Raw genomic sequence first — 24,228 nt, forward strand, 5'->3', positions numbered from 1 at the left:
GAACAGTTTCTAGAGCTCAAGTGGGTCAAAAAAGTGATAATTGAACTTTCACAGTTGAAATATTCGTGGGCCACAGAAGTTTTGAGTCATGCTAATATTTTTTATTTCAGTTCATCCCAGTAGGAATGAAGTTATTAATGGTATGGATGGATTGTAAACATCACTGTCAAACCCAGGTAGATTTTAACAGTAGGAATTTCCCTAATCACATTTCCTTTAGTACGGCTCGCTTGAGCAAAAAACGGATGGAAGGGGAAGATTTCTCACAAACATCAGCCTGGGTTCCTAGCGCAGGAAGAAATCTGCGTCCAGAAAAAAAAATGCAATGTGGAGTTTAACGGTACGTGGCCAAGGGAAGCAGATTGCGTAAGTAAAATGTATGGGGACCACCGTAATTTATATATTTTATCTAATCTGTCTATCCATTTTATAAGATAATTTCAGGGCCTTAGCTCAAAACCTAAGCATATAATATAAAAAGCTAAAATCGACCACACCAAAGGAAACAGTGTGAATTGAATTTAGACCGTTGAAAATTTTTTGGGGGCTACAAAGTTTTGGATCAAGATTATATTTTTTTTTAACCTTCATTCATGTTTTTTGATCCTTTGAACAGTTTGGATGAAAAATAAACATTACTGTGGGGCTGGAAAGGTTTCAACGGTGGAAATCATTATTTCCACTGTTTCTTGTGGTATGGTCCACTTGAGATTTTTACAAGCTTCAATTTTGGGCTCAACGGTTAAAATTAGATGGAAAAACAGATGGAAGGTGTGGATAAATCACATAAATTCACAGTGGGCCCAACTGAATTTTTTCTGAATGACCATCCGATTTCGTGGCCGAGTGGTGCACGGCGGAAAGGGAGAAAGATCCGTTAACGGATCTAACGGAGTAGCATTTATACCAAGGAACATGCCGTTTGCATATAACCAATGGCGTTTTGCCGCATCACTTCAGTAGCGTTTTGGCTGCTGAAGGGTTCAGTATCCAATCCGCTTCCTCTTGGAAGAGGCCGGGGTCACCTAATCCGCTCTCAGTCTCGGTCGGAAGCGGATTACCTTTGCCCCCGGCGCTCCCGGGAATATCTCCTGTTATTTGAATCTGTGTGAGGCCAACAGAGCTTCCTGTGACAAATCTACTCCGTAAATCAGTTTCGAAAGAACACAGTAGGGCAGGTTTCAAAAAATCAGCAATATCCAAAACTTATGTGGGCCACACAACGGGACATTAGAAACAGAACGTCTACGGTTGAAACCTTCCCGAAGCTGACCATGATATTTATATGCCATCCAAATCTTTAATAGGATTATTACCACTCAGATAAATTGTATGCACAAATATCATCCTGATATGAAACTTCTGTGGCCCCAAAAATTTTCCAATGGTGGTTGTTCAATCCCCGCTGTTTCGTGGGGGATGGTCCACATGAGTTTTGTATACCGTTCTATTATTGTTTTTCAAAACTGATGGACGGAGTTGATTTGTCACGAGAATCACTGTGAGCCCCACACAGCTTCCGACAACAGGGCCACCGAGATTCTCTCCCCAGGGCGCAGATCGCCTGCTTCCCTCACCGGAGACTAATTTCCAGGTGGAAGAGCAGGGGAGCGGATTAGGTGCGGCCCCGGCCTTACCCAAGACGGTGTGGCCCTTACTGTGGGACCCACCTTAGCGTACTTATTCTATATCCAATCCGTCCAACGTTTTCCCATATCATTTTAGGGCATGAGATAAATAATTAAGCAGGTCCAATTTTCAGGTGGATCATACATAGTAAACAGTGGTGACTGAACGCCCTACCATTAAAAAATTCCTTAGGGCACTTAATGTTTCCATAATGTTTATTTGACATCCACCGCTTTTTTAAGGTCACGTACACCTTGGATTAAGAGAAAAATAAATATCGTCTTGATCCAAAGCTTTTGTGGCCCCTTAATGGTCAATCACCACCTTTTCTTATGCTATGGACTACATGAGTATTAGATCTGCTTAAATTTTAGGTTCATACCAGAAAATGATCTTTAAATACGGATGGACGGCGTGGATATAGATTACATACATCAAGTTCGGCGCCATGGTAAGAGCCGCATCATCTTCGGTGGTCGGCGCCGCACCTAATCCGCTGCCGAAGAGTTAGTGAAGAAAGGAAATGTTATTTGAGTAATTTGGTAGAAAAACAGTGGCACTCTTTTTATAGCCTTCGACGTCGACTCGCTGTAAAAATCTGCAACTGATTGTAGACTGCAGAGCCGAGTTTCAGAGAGAGTTCATCGCATCATTTTTACCTTCTGTTTTTTTTCCTAATCTCTCTCTTGCAGTTGGCGTTTTCTTGCCGTTTCTGATGTGAAACTAGTCAAAATATCGATAAAAGCCGTTTGGATTGATCGGGATTCTGATATTTTTGGATCCGTGTCAAAACGAGAATCGCATTTCGAAGCTTCGGATTCGGTTATTCTAGGGTTTCGAAGACAGAAACGGCGGAAACTATCGTCAGGAGCGAGCTGATCCCGTTTGTTCCGCTTCTGGAGCTGCTCTTTTCGTTAGTTCAGCAATTATCGGGCTCGATTTGGAGGATTTCGAGCGAAATTCGCGTTTTCTTCTTCTGCAGAGCTTCGGTTTGGAATGATCTGATCTTGTTCATCTCCATCGGGAGCTGCTGCTTTTTCTCGACGTTTTCAACGGTTTTGAGGATCGATATGTAGGCTCCTGAACGAGCATAGTGTTTTCTTCGTCGGAAGAACTTCGGAATAGAAGATTTTGGATTTCGAAATGGAAAACGGTGAAAATGCCGTTTGGAACGGATCTGATCTCGTTTCTCTCTATTGGTAGCTGCTCTTTTTGGTAATTTCGGTAATTTCTCGTAAACGACGAGCTATCTTCTTTTCTAGGTATGGAAAGAATGTCAGTAATGTGCTGGATTTGATGCGTTTCGGTGCTTTCCCTTGTGAAAATCGAGTTTCGTCAGCTAAACTTTGGAAATGCAGTTGAAATGAGTGGATTTGGAAGATTTCGGCGCTCGATTTGAAAGTTTTTGCTCAACGTTTGAAGTTTCTGAAGTAAGTCGGTTGAAGATTCTTGAATTGGACTGCAATGCGTCCATCATGTTCATCCGAAGCCCTTTTTTGCTCGATTTACCATTTCGATCCTTTGCTTTGAAGGTCCTGAGCTCATTCCTGTAGGAATCGAGCGATTCTATTCCGTTCTGATCCGAAATCTGTTCATTTACTGGGATTGAAGCTGTTTATTTTATCATAGGGTTTTGACTCTTTGATTTGAAAGCTTGAAAGGTTATTACTGTGGAAGATAGTGAGATCTGCTTTAGCTGTGTCGTTTTCCCTCAGCGATCAGTTGTACATTCCCAAGAACACTGTTCTGATACTTTTGCTTTAGAGCTTTCAAAGCTACTCGATTAAAGAGACTATGGTTTGGCCTCAATTGCTTGCTTTCAAGCCCTAGAATCTCTCCTTTGAGGGTTTTCAAAAGAGAGGTATTATTGTCTGTAGGAGGAAAAGAAGAAGGTTTTTGGAAGGTAGTATTCGATTAGAAAGGGAAAAGGAAAGGGTTGCAGTAAAAAAGTGACAAGAAAAGAGAAAAGAGCGTTTGGCTAGGCAAAATTTACTGCACGTTTGAAAGGTATCTTGAAGGATGCTCTGCTTTTCTGTCTCCTCGTTTGATTTTTTTTTTTCCCCCAAGCATTTCATCTTAACAGATCAATGTTGATTCCTAGAACAGAAACTTTTAGTTCACCTGAAGGAATGGTTTTTCCAATGTTGATTGCTAGAACAGGATAGAAATGGTTAGATCTCTAAACGTTTAGTTCTTCTGAAGGATGATTTCTTTGTTGTTTTGAGCAGCTCTCGTCTATCTGCTCTTGGATTCTTTCTCTGCTGCCTCAGAAAGAAATTGAGTGTTGTGGGATGGGTATGGAAGATTGGGTTTGGTGAAGGAAGTGGTCGGAATTCGTGAGTGCCATGAATACTGATCTGCAACAGAAGCGTGGGAAGCAGGATAAAGGTTCAGATGTTGCGGAGAAGGTCGTTGTTGCCGTTAAGGCTTCCAGGGAAATTCCAAGGACTGCACTTGTGTGGGCTTTAACTCATGTTGTTCAGCCTGGGGATTGCATCACGTTGCTGGTTGTTCTCCCATCGCATGGGTCAGGTATCTTCATCTGCCCTTTCAAATTATATGTTTGTTATATTTATATTTTTATTTTTTAAAATGTTCTGTCACCACCTTCCTGCAACATCTCGCCATCTATCCACAAAGAAGGTAGATTTGTTTTGTGGTTGCTATATCTTTGAGCTGCTATGGGCAACTTATTAGTTCAGTGAGTCTGTTTACTTCAGTAGATTAGGAGTTGATAGGATGCTCACTGAATTGTTTGATCTTCAATTCAATTATCCATTTCGTTTTGAACAATTAATGCCATTTTTCCAGCAGATACACAGCAGCTGTTTGTTTTAAATTGAAAGGATGTTTTCAACTTTCCAAAGTTTTGGGGCCGATTTTTGGGAATTGAAGCTTCAAACAGGGAAGACCATTTTGCATTGCAGCAGTATTCTTTTCACTTAGCCCCTTGGGCTTACAGTAGTGATATCCATGAAGTCTGCTGGTGCAAAAAAGATTTATCCAACTTTGTGGCTGTACTGGACTATTTCTGAAATTTTGAATTTGACTGTATCACTGCTGAAATCCATTTCTCGGATGGAGACAAATTATAGTTTCGTGACTCGCATCAGTGGGTTCTCATGCATTTTGTGAACCTTAAATAATTCTTTCTCGGCGTCTTTCTCCCCATGCCTGATTTGTTTAGATTGCCAGTGGGTGATGCTGGTAACTGATGAGATTTATCTTTGTTTCTTCAGGTAGAAAACTATGGGGTTTTCCGAGATTTGCGGGAGACTGTGGCAGTGGCCACAGAAGGTCTTACACAGGAACTACTTCGGAGCAGAAGTGTGATATTACAGATTCCTGTTCTCAGATGATGCTTCAGCTCCATGACGTTTATGACCCAAATAAGGTTAGCACCTGAATATTTCCTATATTTGTCCTTCCTTTCAACTACTGGTTTGGGGTCTTTACATGATTCATTTCTTGTTTCATAGATCAATGTAAAGATAAAGATCGTGTCTGGATCGCCAAGCGGAGTTGTGGCTGCAGAATCCAAGAGAGCCAAAGCAAACTGGGTTGTCTTGGACAAGTAATTATGGTTTATGCTTTCAGTTATTTTTTGGATTGCACAAATTTAATTCCTTCTTTTAGTTTAGTTTCACTTGTACAAGCATTTCACATGCTTTCTTTCCTTTCAGCATACTTTTAGTTTCTGTTGTCTTAACTCTTCTCACTTTCTCGGCTTCTCCGGCCAGACAGCTGAAGCAGGAGGAGAAAAGGTGCCTGGAAGAGCTGCAATGTAACATTGTGGTTATGAAACGTTCACAACCTAAAGTTCTCCGCTTGAATTTGGTAGGATCATCTAAAATGGAACCTGAAGTGGCCTGCACTTTGCCTCCTGAGTTAGAAGTGTCTGAAAAAACTGCAAAAGATGTCAGTGATCAACTGAACTCCATTCGAGGGCCAGTCGTGACTCCAACTAGCAGCCCGGAGCTAGGGACACCATTCACTGCAACAGAAGCTGGGACATCCTCGGTATCAAGCTCAGATCCTGGAACTTCTCCATTTTTCATCTCTGAAATAAATGGAGATATCAAGAAAGAGGAGTCAATAATCTCGAAGGAAATTCAGAATTTGGATGCAACCAGTTCTGACACCGACAGTGAAGACTTGGGCCATTCAACGAGCCTAGACTTTCAGCCATGGATGGCCGAGATTCTGAGTACTGGACGCCTTTCAAAACATGTTGAGGAAAGCTCACCAAGGCACATTGATAATGTTCAGAGTTCCACGGCAAAAGCTTTGCTGGAGAAATTCTCTAAGCTTGATCGAGAAGCTGGTATTGGCATGCTGAACTATAGAGCAGACCTGGAATTCAGTGGAAATGTTAGAGAAGCAATTTCACTCTCCAGAAATGCACCTTCTGGCCCACCTCCACTTTGTTCAATCTGTCAGCACAAGGCACCTGTGTTTGGAAAACCTCCAAGGTGGTTTAGCTATGCTGAGCTGGAGCTTGCAACGGGTGGGTTTTCGCAGGCAAATTTCCTGGCTGAAGGAGGGTTTGGATCAGTTCATAGAGGGGTCTTACCTGATGGCCAGGCAGTTGCAGTCAAGCAACACAAACTGGCTAGTTCTCAGGGGGATCTTGAGTTCTGCTCGGAGGTGGAAGTTCTCAGCTGTGCACAGCACCGGAATGTTGTCATGTTGATTGGTTTCTGTGTTGAGGATAGGAGAAGGTTGCTGGTTTATGAATATATCTGCAATGGGTCACTGGATGCTCATCTTTATGGTAATTACTTTGCAGTCCCAAGCAGGAGACATGTTTAGTGAAAATTATCAAGTACAGTCATTCTTAGGAGATGCCCTGATGACCTCAACATCAACCAATTACACAAATACGATAAAATAATGGGAAATAACTTAAAGCTATTTTCCATGACGAAATTGCCCTCTGCATATAGGTTGCTAATGCACTTGATTTTGGTGTTTTTTTTTTTTTTTTTTTTGTTCTTTTAACAAATGTTTGTAAATTAGGCACATTTATTATTCAGAGCTTTGCTAAGCCCACACGTGTGTGCAATAAAATTCATGTCTGCAATCCAATCCATCTGTTAGAACAGTACCGCTATATTGGTGCCCTAGCCCAAGAATCAGGTTGATCCACTGGCCAGGAGGGCTACAGTTTGCAAAACAAATGTACAGCTCCGAAAAACTTGGCTGAATTTTCTAACCCATCGACCTGTTTCAATATTGGGCCCCACAAGCTGAGTGGAACAGATTTATTTTTGGGAAAACATGTACAAGGTCAGACCAAGCTGATGGTTGGATTGGATCTCGCACCTATGTGCCATGATGGCACATGTGTGGGGCATGTAGGCGAGCTTTATTGCACATGCGTGTGTACTTAGCAAAGCTCTATTATTCAAGCTTTAGTCAACATGATGTTATTAGCCATCATAAGATCAACCAGAGTGTGAACTATATGTACATCTCATTGTCTGGTGTATAACCTAAATTCCATAGTTTTCTAGGCCTTTTCAATGTTTTTTCTTGAAATCCAAGCTCCAGTAAGTTGATTTTCTGTTTGTTTCTTTACGAACTCAATAAATGGTTTCTTATGGCCCATTTGTAAAATATGGGGTGTATTGTTCTTAATATCACCAAAATTTCTTTTTCTTGAGTTTATGTTAGCTGATGGTGTTTGTTCTTTTTATTGTTACTTACAAATGGTACTGGTTTTAATTTGAAAATTCACAGGACGTAACCAAGATCCTTTAACATGGTCTGCACGACAAAAAATTGCAGTGGGAGCTGCTCGAGGTTTACGATACCTTCATGAAGAATGTAGAGTTGGCTGCATTGTCCATCGGGATATGAGGCCAAACAATATCCTCATAACCCATGACTTTGAACCACTGGTACGGACCACTTCCTACTTCTTGCTAGAGACTGGGGATTTATGTGTGAGCAGATTCTTATGTTATCTTTTTGACATTATTTACTCTTGAAACTCAACTTTATTAACTCTTTCGTTATCTTTGGCAAATTTGCATATGGGAGGCTAAAGGGTATCTAGGGATATTGACATCATAAAAGAGATGGATGAGAGCCAAAAGAGTGGTGTTATAGTATTGAGTGTAAATTTGGTGAGGTTGACTAGTTGCTTGTAGTGGTGTCTTCGATAAAGTTTGACTCTGAGCACTTGATGATTTGACTTGCTATAGACGAATTCACTGCCAGCTTTCAGAAAGAGTTCTCTTGGTTTATGTTGTTTGTAGATGATGTGGGTAGATCAAGAAAGAAAAGTAGTAATCATTGAAGGAAGCCTATAGACTCTAGAGCATGGTTTTAAAACTCCAACACTCAACTTGGTTTTGGAGTCTTCTTGACTGTTCAGTTTTCAAGTCTTCCGCAATAAGACTTGATAATATTCAAAGTTACAAATCCAAGTGAATCAAGCCAAGTTTTGTTGAGTTTTGCATTGAGCCAAGTCGAGTCAAGGCAACCAAGTTCAGACCAATTTGAGTTTTTTGTTTCCCCCTTTTTCAAGTCTTTATGAATCCTGATTGAGTTGAGTTGACTAGCCAAGTTGAGTTGTTTGGAAGTATTTTCAAATGTAGGTCGAGGTTTAAAAATTAGTAAAAACCATGCCACATTACTAGGTATGCAAATTTATTTGGAATAGTTATAGGGACAAGGCTTTAGTGAAAGAGGAATTATACAATGCGCAGTTTGAACATTTGTACAATACCATTTGAGCTTATTTTGTACAAGCGAGGCCCATGATTCAGCAATCCAAACCATCGGTATGATTGTCCCCTCTATGGATGGCCCATGCTCATCTCCCAGTTGGTAAAACGCTGACCCTTCAATAGTTGACCAAATAAATGGACAGTTAAGAAAGAAAATGCAGCCAACCTTCACATTCAATGTGAAAAAGCCAAATATTATATAGCTAGGATCTTCCAATCTGGGGTACTTTTTGTCCATGAGGTCCATTGTATCAATGGTTTTTGGATCACTGAAGCATGTGCCCCACTTGTGCAAACTGAACGTATTGTACAAGCTCTCAGCTTAAGCACTGTATTATACGGCCTAGTTAAACCAACGACCAGGAGATTCCTCAACATGATATGCTCTATTGCCCTGATTTTATAGTTCAAAAGGATGAACAGGTTGGTGGAAATGTTTTGAATAGACTTAAAGAGTTGGGTGGGTGGGTGAGGAGGAGATGTGCCTCTATAGTATTGTGGTTGCATGCTAATGAAACATGAAGGAAGATTTTGGTAGGTGGTTATTTGACTAGAAATGCTCTCACAGAGATGATGTTGAGATGGAATGTGTGGAAAGATTAGGGAGGATAGAACCAAGAACTGAGAAAGAGGATATCCAAAGCAGCCTAAACTATTCCAGTAAGAGATGAACTGATGGAGAGTGATTGAGATGGTACAGCTATGCGCTCTGAAAGTTGACTAGATAACACGGGGTACTTTGATTAGTGTCTTTGCCTTTGCCTGTGGGTATGTCTAAATGTGTCTTCTGTGGAAAGGTTTGTATGTGGGATTCAATCCAACCCCCAAATCGCAAGATATATGTGGTAATGACAAGGTGTGGCTGTAGTTCATATGTCGCCGATATTATCGGTGTCGCCAGACCTGCGATACCGAAACCCCAATATTTCGTTTCTCTTCTAGATGTCGCCGATATTTTCGATATTATCGGCGATATTTTCGAATCACTGGCCAAATCAGCCAACTCCCCTATAGATTTCGATAAAATAGGCAAAACAAATGCCGTGTTTTCGGCGACATTAGGCGACGACCCTCTTATTCGGAAAAAAAATATATAGAAGAAGAAGAAGAAGAAGAAGAAGAAGCTCTCTTACCTTTTTACTCAAGATCTACCCAAGGAGTGGCCTTCGGCTGAATTTGGTTGTCCAATCGTGGTCAACAGCGCCGGATCTTTCACAAGAACGAAAAACCTAAAATCCCCTTTTTTCTTCGAATGGAATAGCTTTGAAAGGAAACTGGATTCTACCTAGGCTTACGGGGATTTGATTTGGGATTTGAAAAAAAATCAGAAATATGGGAGAGATATTTGGGAGCTTTAACAAAAACCCATCGAAATCGCCATCGTCGGGGTCGGTTCATCAAAAAAAGGGAAGTGGAATGGGTGGTGTACACACAGTAGCTGTATAGCTGCTGTAGGTACGTGGCGTGCGCAGACGAGCACTAACGCTCCTCGAGCTCCGAGTTTACGAACGGTTCAAAGGAGATTAAAGTTACGTGGGCCCCACAGTGATGTATTTATTATATCTACACCGTTCATCTATTTTTAGAGATTATTTTAGGGCATTATCCAGAAAATGAATCATATCCAAAGATCATGTGGACCACACCACAAATAGCAGCGGAGATAATGATTTTCACCATTAAACAATTCGTTGGGCCACCATAACGTTTTGTAGGCCCCACCATGATGTATGTATTGTATCCTTACCGTCCATCTATTTTTCGAGACAATTTTAGAGTATGAGATCAAAAATGAGGTATATCCCAATCTCAAGTGGACCACATGACAGGAATAACGTGGACCATTAAAAACCTTTTGGGACCTATAAAAGTATTGGATGAAGCTAATATTTGATTTTTGCCCTCATCTAGGTCTGTATGACGTAATCATACAGATTGAATATCAAATAAATAGTAGTGGGCCATAGGAGGATTTTAACGGTGGATATCCAATCATTATTGTTTTCATGTGGTGTGGTTCATTAGAGATTTGGATCTGATTCATTCTTTATCTTGTACACTAAAATGATATCTTCGAATGGTTGGATGGTGTGGATAGGAAACATAAACCATGGTGGGGCCAGATAACAGCTACTCGTCACTACGGTGGCAAGTCTTGCCGCTCAACCCGTCGTAGCTAAGCCACCGACTCAAGTACATATGTATTTGAGTACTGAGTAAATTATGTGGGGTCCACCATGATTTACATATTTTATCCACTCCGTCCATCCATTTTAACAAATAATTTGAGGGCTTTAGCCCAAAAACCAATTATATCCAAATCTCAAGTGGACCTCACCACGGAAACAGTGTGAATTGAAATTATAACGTCTAGAATTCCATGAGGCCGAAGAAAATCTGCATCAATATATTATTTGTGTTTTTCCTTCATCCATGTCTTTGCGACCTTATGGACAGGTTAGATGACAAATAAACATCACTGTAGGCCCGACCAAGGTTTCAACTGTGAAAATCATTATTACCAATGTTTCATGTGGTGTGGTCCACTTGAGCTTTGGACATGCTTCAAATTTCGAAACAACTATTAAAATGAGCTGAAAAAATAGATGGTCAGCGTGGATAACCCGCGCACATTCATAGTGGGCCACAGTATTACTCTCAACGGCCACGAGATCTGAACAATGATTACGAGTCACCTTGTCATTCTATATAGGGATGAAATGTGGCCATAAATGTGTATTTTTTTTTAAATGCATTTACTTTTGCATGTCTTAATTATTATAAGCTTACATTTGTATTACATAAACTCATTTTGGTTATTATTTGAGTGATTTCTTACGACAACGCGTGCCTTTTGGCCCCCATTAAATGGAAACTTCTTATTTAATGCATTCTTTTTGTAATTTTTTCAATCCTAAATATGTAAATATGTGTATTTAGACATGTCATGAAGTTTCACTGAAAAATTCCACCATTTTCTCCATGTTTCCCCCTTTTTCCCTGCATTTCCAGTTATCGGCGATATTATCGGCGATAACGATATTATATCTTTATCTCTGGCCAGCGAAACTTGTAGCGAAATCGCAAGATATATGTGGTAATGACAAGGTGTGGCTGTAGTTCATATGTAGAGCACATGTGAGCAGCAAAAAAATGTGGAAGGATTTTTCTTTGTGAGAGAAGTCTGCCCAATATCTTTCACATGCTACCTACCTACCTATCTATTGAACTTTAAAAAAAAAAAATTAAAAAAATAAAAAAATTGCACTAAACCTGAATCTCATGATTCCCCAAGCAACTTTCTCAAATGAACCCAGCAAGCTCAAAAATATTTTCCTATTCAAACGTTTGTCCACTCGCAAGCGGATGCTGAAAAATTGAAGTGATGACCATCAGGCTCCTCTGGAACTGCACCCCATTCACCTGGATGCCACTTTCAGTCAGTTAGTGGGCAGTAGCAGCACCACTCGACCTTCACAGATTCCTTGTGTGCCTTACTAGTGAGAAAGTTCTGAATGAGCAGAAAGGACAGCTTGAAGATCTTAAGATGTTTAGGTCCTATGTCTAGAAAACTTGTTTTGAAGGTGTTTCTTCTAGTGGTTTGTTTCATGGATGTCTAGAGGTCAGGTCCAAGGAGGTTGGGAATTATCATCAAGGAGATCTGGGTATTATATCGAATTAGAGATCTAATCGTTCTGGCATGTGTCCTTGATGACTAGTAATATCAAGCCTATTATCAATCCTCAGACCTGCTGTAACTGTCCTCCCGACGGTCAGTGACTGCCAAAAGATTGGTCAATCCGTTTCTTAAACAGTGTCCCTTGTAACTGGCACATAAAGCATGTGAATTTTCTTTTCTTTTCTTTTTTTTTAAAAACATGTGAATGGGAAAATGTTAGTAACGACTAGATTCTCTCAAGCTACATGGTGAATGCAGCTGATGCGACCCACTTTTTAAATCACATGGCATTTATGAATGGGTTGTGATGCAATGAGGGGTCTCTCATGTTAGGGGGTGGAATACTTGTTAGTGATCTATGCAAACAGTACACGTATCAGAGATACGGTTCTTTCATCAGGTTAAGAGTATACCGAACATGCCCTTACCAAAATCAGGGTAGTAAACTCATCAATTGAGACATACATTGAATTTGGACTGTTTGATTTCTTTTTCTAATAACCCATTTTTCTCATGCAAGTTTGACCTGCTCGATCAGCGAAACAACATTATTTTTGATCCATGGCATGTTCATTGTACCCTACCTGGTGAATGACCTGGATCTCTGACATGCGCACCACCCCCTCACATGAGGGCACGTTGTTGAATCATGACCCTTTGTGAATTTCCACATAAGAAAGCCTTGTCCTTCAATTTACCCTTTACCTGTCCTCACACATGCTTTTTGCCCAAAATCTGTTGACCATAAATAAAGGGAACAGTTCGGCATCTGACCTGAATTTGGTTTTCTGAAGGTGGGAGATTTCGGCTTGGCGAGGTGGCAGCCGGATGGAGACCTGGGTGTGGAAACACGAGTTATCGGAACCTTTGGGTAAATCTAAAAGGATCACATGCACGCCCACATGCAAACACCTACCACTCTTTTATTAGCAAATGACAGCAATGTTAAAAATCTGCTCTTCCTCCTGCCTTCATATAGGTACTTGGCACCAGAATACGCGCAAAGTGGCCAAATTACAGAGAAAGCTGATGTGTATTCCTTTGGAGTTGTCTTGATTGAGCTTGTTACGGGGCGGAAAGCCGTGGACATTAACCGGCCCAAGGGCCAGCAATGCCTGACTGAATGGGTAAAAAGACGGAAGTTATCAATCTGGTATATCCAGTTTATTTCTCTCCCACAATTATACTTATTTCTTTTTATGCTGCTTGCATTTCAGGCCCGCCCATTACTGGAAGAATATGCAATCGATGAACTGGTGGACCCACAACTTGGAAACTGCTATTTAGAAAATGAGGTTTATTGCATGCTACATGCTGCATCATTGTGCATTCGGCGTGACCCCCATTCAAGGCCACGCATGTCTCAGGTAAGAAGGAAATGGGTTTGAGATGTGATGCATGTGATTATCCCTCCCTTCAGGGAACTCACTTTAAATATGTGAAAGTGGTTTCTGATGAGAAATGGTTAGGCAGTTCATGCGAAGAAAAATTGAAGAGGCATGTCTCTGAGAGCCAGAACATTCATTAGGTGGGCTCCACCATGAACAGATCGTCTGAAATCATGTCATCCACTCATCAAGTGGGCCACAAACATGTTAAGAAAGGACAACCAATGGTCTATAGTCAATGTACTCATGTGGGCCACCCGATGTGTGGACCTTGCCTGATGAATGGGCCAGCTCTTGCATATGTTTGTGGCAAGTTGCCACTTCAATATTTGTTGAAATTGCCTTGGCATTTCTCCTTCACCAATCAGACTAAAAAAATAAGCTCTACTAGGGTCGTTCTTTTTGAATTATTTGTTTGTTGTCATGCCTCCTTTTGATTTCTTTGTTTGGTGGTATTCCTCTTGAAGGTACTTCGCATATTGGAGGGAGATATGGTTATGGACTCCAATTATGTTTCAACGCCGGGATATGAACCTGGAAGCAGGAGTGGGAGGATATGGCTGGAGCAGCAGCATCAGCAATACAATGGTCTTATCATGAATGAAGCATCAGAGGGGTTGGCAGGGAAACTCTCCTACGAGGCTCTAAAAGCAGCTTACTGGGAGAGGGAAAGGGAGAAAGCGAGGCGGGCCTCATGTGATGACGATCTGTAAAACCAAGGTAGATGCATGCAATGTGTGGAGGATGTGAAATTCTTCTTTGCATTTGATGTGTTCTCCTTCATCTGGTTCCTTTTTTTCTTTTTCCCTTCTTTTTTCTTTTTACGTTCTAGAGTTTTGGTTGTACAGTAGTAAGCATCATAGGGTTTGTTGCATTCATTTGGAAGGGAACTGTCATCTAGCAATGTAGAACTCCGGTTGATCATTTGTGAATGAATTGGAAGCTGTTTGATCTCTTGGATGGATGATCCAACCGCACGTATGGTCATCAGAAAATCATCCATCCTCATGGATCATAATAAGAAATGATCAGAATCCGGGCTTTGTTTGACAGCTTGTAAATGGAGGTAAATGGGAAATGGAATTATAGGTAAATGACTTGCTCAGTTGTGTTAGGATGGGAGTAAATGAAATGCATTTGAAATCTAAATATTCTGTTTGGATGGGAGTAAATGGGAGGAATTGAAATGCATTGGAATTTTTCAATATATTCATGGGAACATATGATATACCAAATCAGCATTTATATTTCAAATTAGTGCATATATGTGATATTTAACATAATGATTGTAATAAGCCAATTGAAAAATATACTTAAGCAAAAACCAAGGAAATTTTGAGCCTCGAGTGGGCCTCAAACATAAGGATCACAAGCAAAACTCGTCAATGTTTCATTTAGATAGTCAACCTTTGGATGGTTTGGATCATTCTATTGGTGTGATTTTAGTGTAGCTAATAATTGGATTGCTTCGTAGTATCGTCATCATGTCATGCATATGGCAGATGTGTGTAGTGACATCTCCCATTGTTCCTGCAACTCTCCAAGGAAGCTCAAGAAGGCATTTCATCCCATTGACTACCAATTCCTTTTTCAAAAAGAAGATTTTATTTTAGGCTTTCACATACGGGAAACACTCATGTGGTTGGTGGCTTTGGGTTAAGTCGAGCATGTGGTTGGGGGTTGAGTATTCAATACCTCAAGTTGGGCCAAGCCTCAGGTTAACCTGCTAATGCATAGAGGGTGGCCTGCAATTGGGATGGCTCTAAATGGCCTAATGAAATGAAAGGTATTCCCCCATTGAGCATAATGGAGTTCAATTCTCTATCTGGCTTGATGGGAACTTCCTAAATAAACCCTAAAGTCTTCGATTCTTAGAGTGGAGCCCACACATACACATCACAGTTTATTGGATAAAGAAGAATCTCCTTTTCACAGAGTTCAAGTTGCAAGTATTGGCCCATAACTTCCTCTCGCTGTGTGACCCATGTACAAGTAGGTTTATTGTTCAATGGTCCAGGCCATTGGTCTACTAGGCCCACTGTGGATGGACCCATGCCCCGAGAATCTCTTCAATAGAATTCGGAACCTTTCACTTGGCATGAGAAAAATAGACATTTGACCATGGCACTACCCATATAAATTGAAAATTCACCATAAATAGCAAATACACATATGATACTATGTATTACATGCATCTTCACTATTTTATTGAGAAAAACGTTTTTTCGGGCGTATTAAATAGCTTTTATCTTGTGTATAAACATGCATGGTACTTGTATTTACGAAAAAAAAAAAAAACTGATTTGTTTTTAAAAAAAGTTTTAAATGCAGTTTAACTTCCATATTGAACAATTAAACTCTCCATTGTAAAACTGCATTTTTTATTTTTTATTTTAAAAATATATTGCTTCTTCAACTTCCATATAAAACATACCGTAATCTCTAACCTCCACTAAAAAAACCAGAAATTTGCAATCACTCATTCTCTACGTCATCTCCTCATTCTATATCTCCTCATTCTATCTATTTTGTCAGAAAAAAATATTAAAAAATCCATCGTTGGTAGAAATTATTGGCCTAAAAGGATATGTTTCTTCCTTTTATTTTTCATTGTAAGAAGATGTACCTAGTAAGGATTAAAGACAATTAATTGTCAACCCCATTGGAACAATGGTCTGACCTAGTACGTACATGAAAATGTAAGAAACAAACCAATGCAATAAAGAAAACCAACATACAAAATACAATAGATTTACATGGTTTGGTGTTGTGCCTACATGATGGATAAGTCCCCGTTAATATCACTATTATCTTCTCAAAAGAATAATTATAGCCCTTGAACTTTCTAGCACTTAAGTAACTTGTAAGAGCTTCTCTTACAGGACCCTAATTCAACTCACATAGAGAATATTAATATTTCACATATAGAAATACTCAAAATACTTTATTCCGTCAGGTTAGCTCGGGTTTTTAGGTTGGGTCTCATATACAGGGAGACAAGCCTCCTGTTGGGCTTTATATATCACTTACCTGCATTATTCAACAGAATACAAGACATCTGCATATACAAAAAAAAAAAAAAAAAAAAAAAAAAAAAAGAAAGGAAGAAGAAGAAGAAAAGGAGCGGCTTAGAATCATTGCTCAACTGTCCACGTTCCAAAATAATTGTGGCTCAGCAGCGGATGTGGAGAGGCAGAAATATGGGGCTGAGCTATTCTATCTGGTCCAAATTTTTATTCCAAACTTTTCAAGTAAAAGTGTTGAATAGCCGAAAATACCTCTCTATCTTCCTCTATCATACATTTGTTGAATGCCAAATTGTTAATTATGAGCCAGACTACATTTTATGTATTGCCCTTGGAGTATCATGTGCTTCAACCTCTTCCCTACATCCACAATCAGATGGGCCCACTTATTAATAGGAAAGATGATATATATATATATATATATATATATATATATATATATATATATATAAAAGGCAAATCTTGGGAGGAAGCTGTTTTTATTTGTCAAAGTTTTGGATAAGGGTAAAAGTTGAGCATTGGGGGTTTCATGGGGCGTTGCATCATGTGGACCTTTTAAATTTTGGGCTCGTATCACGTCAGATGAGTTCTCAAAAAATTCTCACCAGTTCTCATGGGAACGGGTGTGCGGTGAGCATTTCACTATATATATTGTATATATGGATTGATTTTATTTCCCCTGTATTTTTTTTTCCCAAAATTACTTTCCTTGCTTATATTAAGATATATTTCATTCAACTAGTAAATTTTCTGATCCTTTTTAGTCAAATTTAATTAGAAAAGATTAAATTTAAATTAATTGTAATTTTCTCAATAAAAAGTACAAGCAATTCTTCCATCTCTGTTTTTTACACCCATCCAAAGTACTTCCTACACAGGAGAAATGAACAGTTCTTTTGTGTGTATATGTGGACACGCGCATGCTTGAATGGGCAATGCCCTTATGTGGATCATAGATACAGGATCCAATCTCTCATTGCACCTTGTGTTTTGGTGCTCCTACTTGTATCTAGGACACTTGGATGGATAGTTTTAATTAGGCCTGGCAATGGGCCGGGTATGGGCTTTAATTTGAACTGGTTGTCTAGATTTTTGGGTTCCATTCTAAATATTGATTTTACTCAGCCCAGTCCGGCCCATTTCCAGCATTAATTTGAATGACTGATCTGTACAGATTACTACATCCTGCACACATTCCACGGATCACCATCCAAACTTCACAGTATTTGACGATTCTAACTACCCATTTCACTGCTTATAAAATGGATGGTCAAGATCATCTATGTAAATGAAGGTCCAACAACAATTTGAGCCATCTATTCGTTGTATTTCATATGTATTGCTTATAGTTTAAAAAAATCAATATTATTAGGCAATATTAAAAACTTCACCAGTGGTTTGGCAGACAAATGGATATAAATGAGAAGGCCACAAAACACACAAAAAATCTTTCTATAAGAGCCATTCTTGCATGGTAGCCATTATAATGTGTGATGGACCCAATGGACGGCTTGGATTGATTGGTTTAACTGTTTAAGTCTTCAGATACAACTGGAGCACTACAGTGCTTGAGCAATCCATCATGTCAACATCTATATGATTCTATCTATATCCAGAGCTTTGCTACGCACGCACGTGTACAAGGCAGATCATGTACACACCACGTATGTGCTACTACCATGGTACATAGCCACAAGATCTAAGCCATCCATCAGTGGGTCCTTCTATCTGAATGCTCTAACAGATGAGCGACAGTTTAAATATTTTTGGGATCTTCCAATCTCAGTTTTTAATTTTTAGAGATCCGCTAAGCCCATCAAATCAACGGCTAATAAACATGAACATACGTTTCCTAATGTCCAGCCCTTAAATGTACCAAACGAATGGAACAGATAAGATAACTTTTCTTTTCTAGCCATCCATTTGTTATAAAACAAATGGGCGCGGATTGGATACTACACCCACCAGGATCTAGTTAGAGACGGACGATCCTGGGAGGGGCTCTGTGTGGCCCACCATAATGTATATGTTTTATCCACACCGTCCATCATTTTTGAAAGATCATTTTAGTATATGAACTTAAAAAGGAGGCAGTTAGAAGCTCAAGGGGACCACACCACAGGAAGCAGTGGGTATTGAAAACATACTATTGAAAAATTCTTAGGGGCACAGAAGTTTTGGATCAAACTGATATTTATGTTTTCCCTTGTGGACCTTATGAAAGGTTCGATGGGAACAGGTCGGATGGAAAATAAACAAAACGGTGGGCCCTATGAAGTTTGTCAACGTTAGGAATTCAATCCCTTCTGCTTCCAGTGGTGTGGTCCAATTGAGCCTTCAATCCATCTCCTTTTTGGGCCTTTTGCCTAAAATGATCAGTCAAAATGGATGGATGCATTGGATTAAACATATACATCACAGTGTGCCTCACAGATCCCTGACAGAACCGTCCGTCTCTAGCCAGGTAACAGCCCCGAGAAAGTAAAATGACAATGTTTACAGGTTAGAAAATCTACGAGCCCAACAGATGGGATTTCACACACCCGGGTGCCCGAATTGTAAACGGGTTGGGCTCAGGCTTACAACGACCCGACCTGGGACCGACCGGCTGCCACCGTTGAGCACATGGGATGACTTGTGGGTGGTCTCCCAGCTAAAGGCCCTAGCCAAACTGGCAGCTGAGTTAGTGAGGGAGACAACATGGTAAAGCCCGGATCCAGCCAGATTTGATTCCCCGTGCGTCCACATCAGTTGAGTAGGTAATCAGTCTAATCGCTTTCAAACATGTTTCACATGCCTAAGTATTGGACAGTAGCATGCACACCACTACAAAACTGCTTCATACACTTACTTGAGTGGCTAGGGAATCCTACAAGAGAGCTATAACAGCCGATTTCCATGACCTCATGGGAGAGGTAGGGGTCCTTGAAGTTTATGTTTACAGTATTCTAATCAAATCAGCATGAATCCAATCCTCCTATGTCAGCCTCAGCCCTACCTAATCTGTTTTTAGGCAAATCTCTTTGAAAAGAAGAAAGTTATATGTCAGCCCCATCCCTACCTAATCTGCTTTTAGGCAGATCTCTTTGAAAAGAAGAAAGTTAATCAGGTTCAATGGCTGTACATTAAAAGCCTATGTATTTCGACACTCATCGTGATAATATAAAAGAAGTATATAATGATTACAAATTATTTTACATATTTTATGAGATTATCCACATTCGGCTGCAAATTCTCACATTTAATTTATCAGCCTTAAACTATAATAATGATATTTTTATATTAAAGTCAAATTCATCATCACCAAAATATATTAATATCAATTTATTTTTTATATAAAAATATATGAAATTTTATAATAGGTACAAATTCTTTTACCTGTCTCATATGCATTGGATTAGGGATTCATATTGTCTCATATGCATTGGATTAGGGATTCATATTGTTTAGTTTGCCGATGATACAACCATAATGGTAATAAAATTTCTTTATATTATCAAAATCTTGAAAATAAATAAGTCTTAAAGTTTCATGCAGCCTTATCATTTTTTTTTTCTAAGGCTCAACTTCAATAAAATGTCCGATGTTATGAAAATGGTAGGTGGCACGATGAGGACCACTAACATTAATAATTTTTTATTTTTATTTTTAAAAAGAAAAAGAAAAGAGCCTGATGATCCGATTAGTAGGTAAGCTGATACGTATGTTGGGGAGTCTACTGTTTTCACGGTACGGATGTCTTCCACGTGGCGAGTTGGGAGTAAAAACTGGAGCTGAATGGGAATTTACGGTACAACTAACGTCTGAAAGGCGACTAATAATTATCTTAATTTTACCTCAGTAAAAAGTAAGGACCGTTGATTCCCATGGTCCCTATTTCCTACATGTGGAAATGATGGGACCACCTTGTGTAACATGCGTTCTGTCTGAGAAGGAATTATAGGATCCTTGACACAAGGACAGCATCCCAGAACCCTCTGTATAAGTGGCGGTCATGGCTCTATGGTCCAGACCGTTGATCTGATTGGTCCCACCGTCGATGACCACCTCCCAAAAAAAAAATTAAAAAAAAATTCCATTTAAGGAATGATCGTATCTGGTTGTTTGGTGGCCATAAAATAGACGGTGGAGAAAATGATACAGCCACAGGCAATTCTAATGCTAAAAAGGACATATAGGATGCATATAATTCCAATGCATTGCACTCTTTGGGCATGGTCCATCAGATAAATGGTCTAGATCACTGGATTGTGGGCCCCAGCTGTGAGGAACTACTCTGTCCTCGTTCCCATCTACGGTGGTGTCTGAGCCTCGTAAAAATCTTTGCCAGGAGGGGAGAACCTTTTTAAGTACCTCCCGTCATTCTCTGCTAATTTTCACGTGTAATGACAATTCTACCCCCGAAAGCTATTTCCGTTTCTACCCATGGCAACCTAATCGTCTGCAACACCTGTTTTACCCCAGCTTATGAGCTGTATGTGTAAAATCCACTCCGTCCATCAGATCTATCTTCGATTCTAGGACCTGGATTAAAAAGTCAGAGAGATCCATATTGAGGTAAGCCACACTACAAGGGACAATGGGGATGGGATGCTAACGATAGCCTTGTGTGTGGAGCCACCATGGTGTATACCTCTCATCGGACCCGTTAATCAGGTGTAACGTAACAGGATGGAAAAAAAAAAAACCCAACCTGATCCAAATATCAGGCAGGCCATACCATGTGAATTTAGATGCTTTAAGAGCATTTTACATTATTCTTTTTTTTTTTTTTCAATATTGTGGGCCATAAGAGCATATATTAGCCTGATATTTTGTATGTACGGTTAAAATGATTTTTCTCAGCTATTGAATGGATTTGATTTACATATAAAAGATAGTGAGCGCCAAAGAGTTTGGTTGTTTTACGCACGTGAACAGTACGTTTTAGACTATCACGCTCTCTAAATAAGAGAGGTTTCATATGATACTCAAGCGGCGTACGATGCTTGAGATGCAGGCACTCAGATACTGTACACATTGACTCAAATAAAATCAACTTGATTGTGCAGTCCACTGTCCACAGGTCAAAATCACAGTATCAGATTGGTTGAACAATCCTAACCCTTGATTCTCATGGAAATAGATGGTTGGATATTTTTCAGTTTTAATCATCCAATAAATGTCATTGGTCCGGAGTCAGGTAGTCAAATAAGCTTAATTCTCAGTACATAGTAAATATACCATGGGTACGATACTTTAAGTTTACTATTTGTATGACATGTATAATTTGTTATTGGGAAAGTAGCCCGACCTACTGTCAAGGAGCCTGGTTAGCAATTCAAGCCGCAACTGGTGTGATCCAATGGTCCAACCTTCGTCTCCTCAACCAAGTAACAAAAAAGGCTGAGCTTGACCTCCTCGACCAGGTATTGGGAAAGGCCGGGCTCAACCTATTTAACTAAGTACGGAGAAAGACCGAGCTTGACCTCTAGGCACAAGGTTGAGGAAGTTATTAATTGACTGCAATCTGAAGGATGCGAGCTAACTCACCTCAGGTCGGCAAGACTCATTCTTAGACGGACACAACACCGACCTCAGTTGTGAATCAGGTCAGACTACTTCAGGATAGCTAAACCCGCCCTATGTGGGATTCGATCTGACCTCAATCGGGTCTGTTCATGTTCTCAGCCGAAAATCACAAAAACCGACTCCCACACAGATCTCCCCGAGATTCTAGCCAAGGATTTAGAAAGATCCGCCGCGCAAAGAGTCCGAATCCTACTATAATCAGTTATTGCCAACCTGGGACAGGTGCCCTCTATAACACCACTTTACCTCACTTATAAATGAGAAAGCCCCCAAAGGTTAAAGGTACGCACAATCTCTTGCCCTAAACCCTTAATATTCAAGTAGACAAAGATTCTCTTCCCTACTTAAGCATCGGAGGGTCCCCTACAAAAGTCAGGGTCTTCCTTGTTTATCATTTGTGCAGGTTCGCGAGCCTAGAGAGAGCTAACCAGATTTTTGCATCAACAGTTTGGCGCCGTCTGTGAGAATGACATTGAAAGCCGTTCTTATCCCACCTTATCTCGACAATGGCGAAGGAGAAGAAGAAGGCTCTCGCCTCCTCTGTTGCGCCCGATCTCGTGCGGCCAGACCAGTTTGTTAGCCATAAGGATTCCTCTTCTCAGCTGCAGGTTGATTCTGCGCCTACGGGTCCGGTGCAAAGATCCCGGAGTCGAGGAGGACGACTTGTCTCCCTCGAAACAAGTTGAGATGTTGAACAATAACATGAATTCTATGAAGTAGCTATTGGAACAGCTACAACCCTGCCCCACATAAGGGAATAGGCCAATGGTGAGACCAACGATTCAAGAGCTCCCCGAGCCATCCGACGTGCCTGCCGTCTCCTGCAAGAGTCGGCAGCTCGGAACATCAAGGTTGGTACTTTCTCACGCATCTGGCAGCCTCCGATCTGCATCAACAAATTCTTAAGGAATTTCTAAGCATGTGCATATCATCCATCATAGTTTGCCATGGTATCTAGTTTTTCTAACTCATCTCACGAGTGCGTGCCTGCACATTCACATGTAGACACATGCATCGCAAAAGGATATGTGTGTGAGACTAAGCTTTCCATCACGTGAACTACACTGTAATATATTTTGTCATAAAAAATTAGGCTATTTCACACATGATCATGGACCACCGAAAATAAAAATTTGTAATATTTTAATTTTATTTATGCATTTGGCCCACCTGAAGAGCGTAATTGTCTGATTTTTTATTATTATTCCCAACCTTGTGAAAACTGGATCTTGTGTGCTTAATATTGCTTAATAGGTTTTATATTCACTATTTTCATCATGCCAGAACCATCATTTGAATTATACATATAAAAGTCCTCCTAGTTTGATTTGTCTGATATTTGGATGACGCTGGTATTTGCTTTTTCATTTAATCTTGATGAGTTACACTTGATTAATTTGACAAAATACACACCATGGTGGAAAATCTAACCTTCTTATTTTTTTTCAGGTCCTAGAATCAGGGATAACTCCTAATGAACCGAAAGTCGATATTACGTATATTGCATGGTGGTGATTGAGACCTCCTTAGGTATCCTTAATACATGAAAACGCAATCATAATTTCTCTTTCATAAGGAAAGATGAAGAAAATCCCACATGATTGTTTATGCAACTTATAAAATTAGAAAATGGCACCTGACGTCCATGGCACACAAGGCACACATGTACCACCGTCCAAACTGTCTAAACCATGGACCCCACTGTAGATGGGCCATGTACCCAATCAGATTGGTGGGAAAATGGGGCCCCACCATTTGAACAGTTTGGATTGGGATACATATGTGCTGATCACTGGCTACAGGCCTACCATGGGGTAGTTCCAGAGTTACAAAATTTCTTCACATGGAAAAGGTTATAGTACAACATTTAAGTGGTTGAGATGATGAATTTGGGTGTGGCCCATGTTGTTGATTTGCATCTTTCACTTCACTCAATGGTACAACATTGATGTGAGTTGCATCATTAGTTTTTCTCATTACCAGCACCTGGTCTCTTTTGGACCCCTTTTTGCGTGAAAGAAAAGCTGTCTGGGAAGTTTGAAGGGATTGGTTGTAGATACGTGGACAATGTCTTATTCGAAGCCAACAGCTATCTGGCTTGGATGGACCCATAAGACGAAAACCTTCTTGTTAGCAATTGTTCAATAGGCTCCACTTCATTGGCCCACTAACTATTATATTTATTGGGAGAGAATGGA

The 24,228-nt window shown here is 40.1% G+C and overlaps 1 protein-coding gene across 2 annotated transcripts; it reads left to right on the forward strand.

The window, feature by feature from the left end:
* The first annotated feature begins 2,230 nt into the window (after window positions 1-2,230).
* On the forward strand, window positions 2,231-14,533 carry LOC131222863 (inactive protein kinase SELMODRAFT_444075-like). Of its 2 annotated transcripts, XM_058218088.1 has the most exons (11): window positions 2,231-2,891; window positions 2,988-3,636; window positions 3,858-4,161; window positions 4,869-5,023; window positions 5,109-5,203; window positions 5,370-6,403; window positions 7,372-7,532; window positions 12,840-12,916; window positions 13,025-13,172; window positions 13,263-13,412; window positions 13,901-14,533. In XM_058218088.1, the coding sequence occupies exons 3-11, from the start codon at window positions 3,975-3,977 to the stop codon at window positions 14,144-14,146; spliced, it is 2,253 nt and encodes a 750-aa protein (XP_058074071.1). In that variant the 5' UTR covers window positions 2,231-2,891; window positions 2,988-3,636; window positions 3,858-3,974; the 3' UTR covers window positions 14,147-14,533. The 2 variants fall into 2 exon arrangements, with proteins under 2 accessions (XP_058074071.1, XP_058074070.1); XM_058218087.1 differs by having other exon boundaries at window positions 2,231-3,636.
* Window positions 14,534-24,228: the final 9,695 nt, after the last annotated feature.

This window comes from Magnolia sinica, chromosome 13 (genome assembly GCF_029962835.1).
Source record: "Magnolia sinica isolate HGM2019 chromosome 13, MsV1, whole genome shotgun sequence".
Lineage (NCBI taxonomy): Eukaryota > Viridiplantae > Streptophyta > Magnoliopsida > Magnoliales > Magnoliaceae > Magnolia > Magnolia sinica.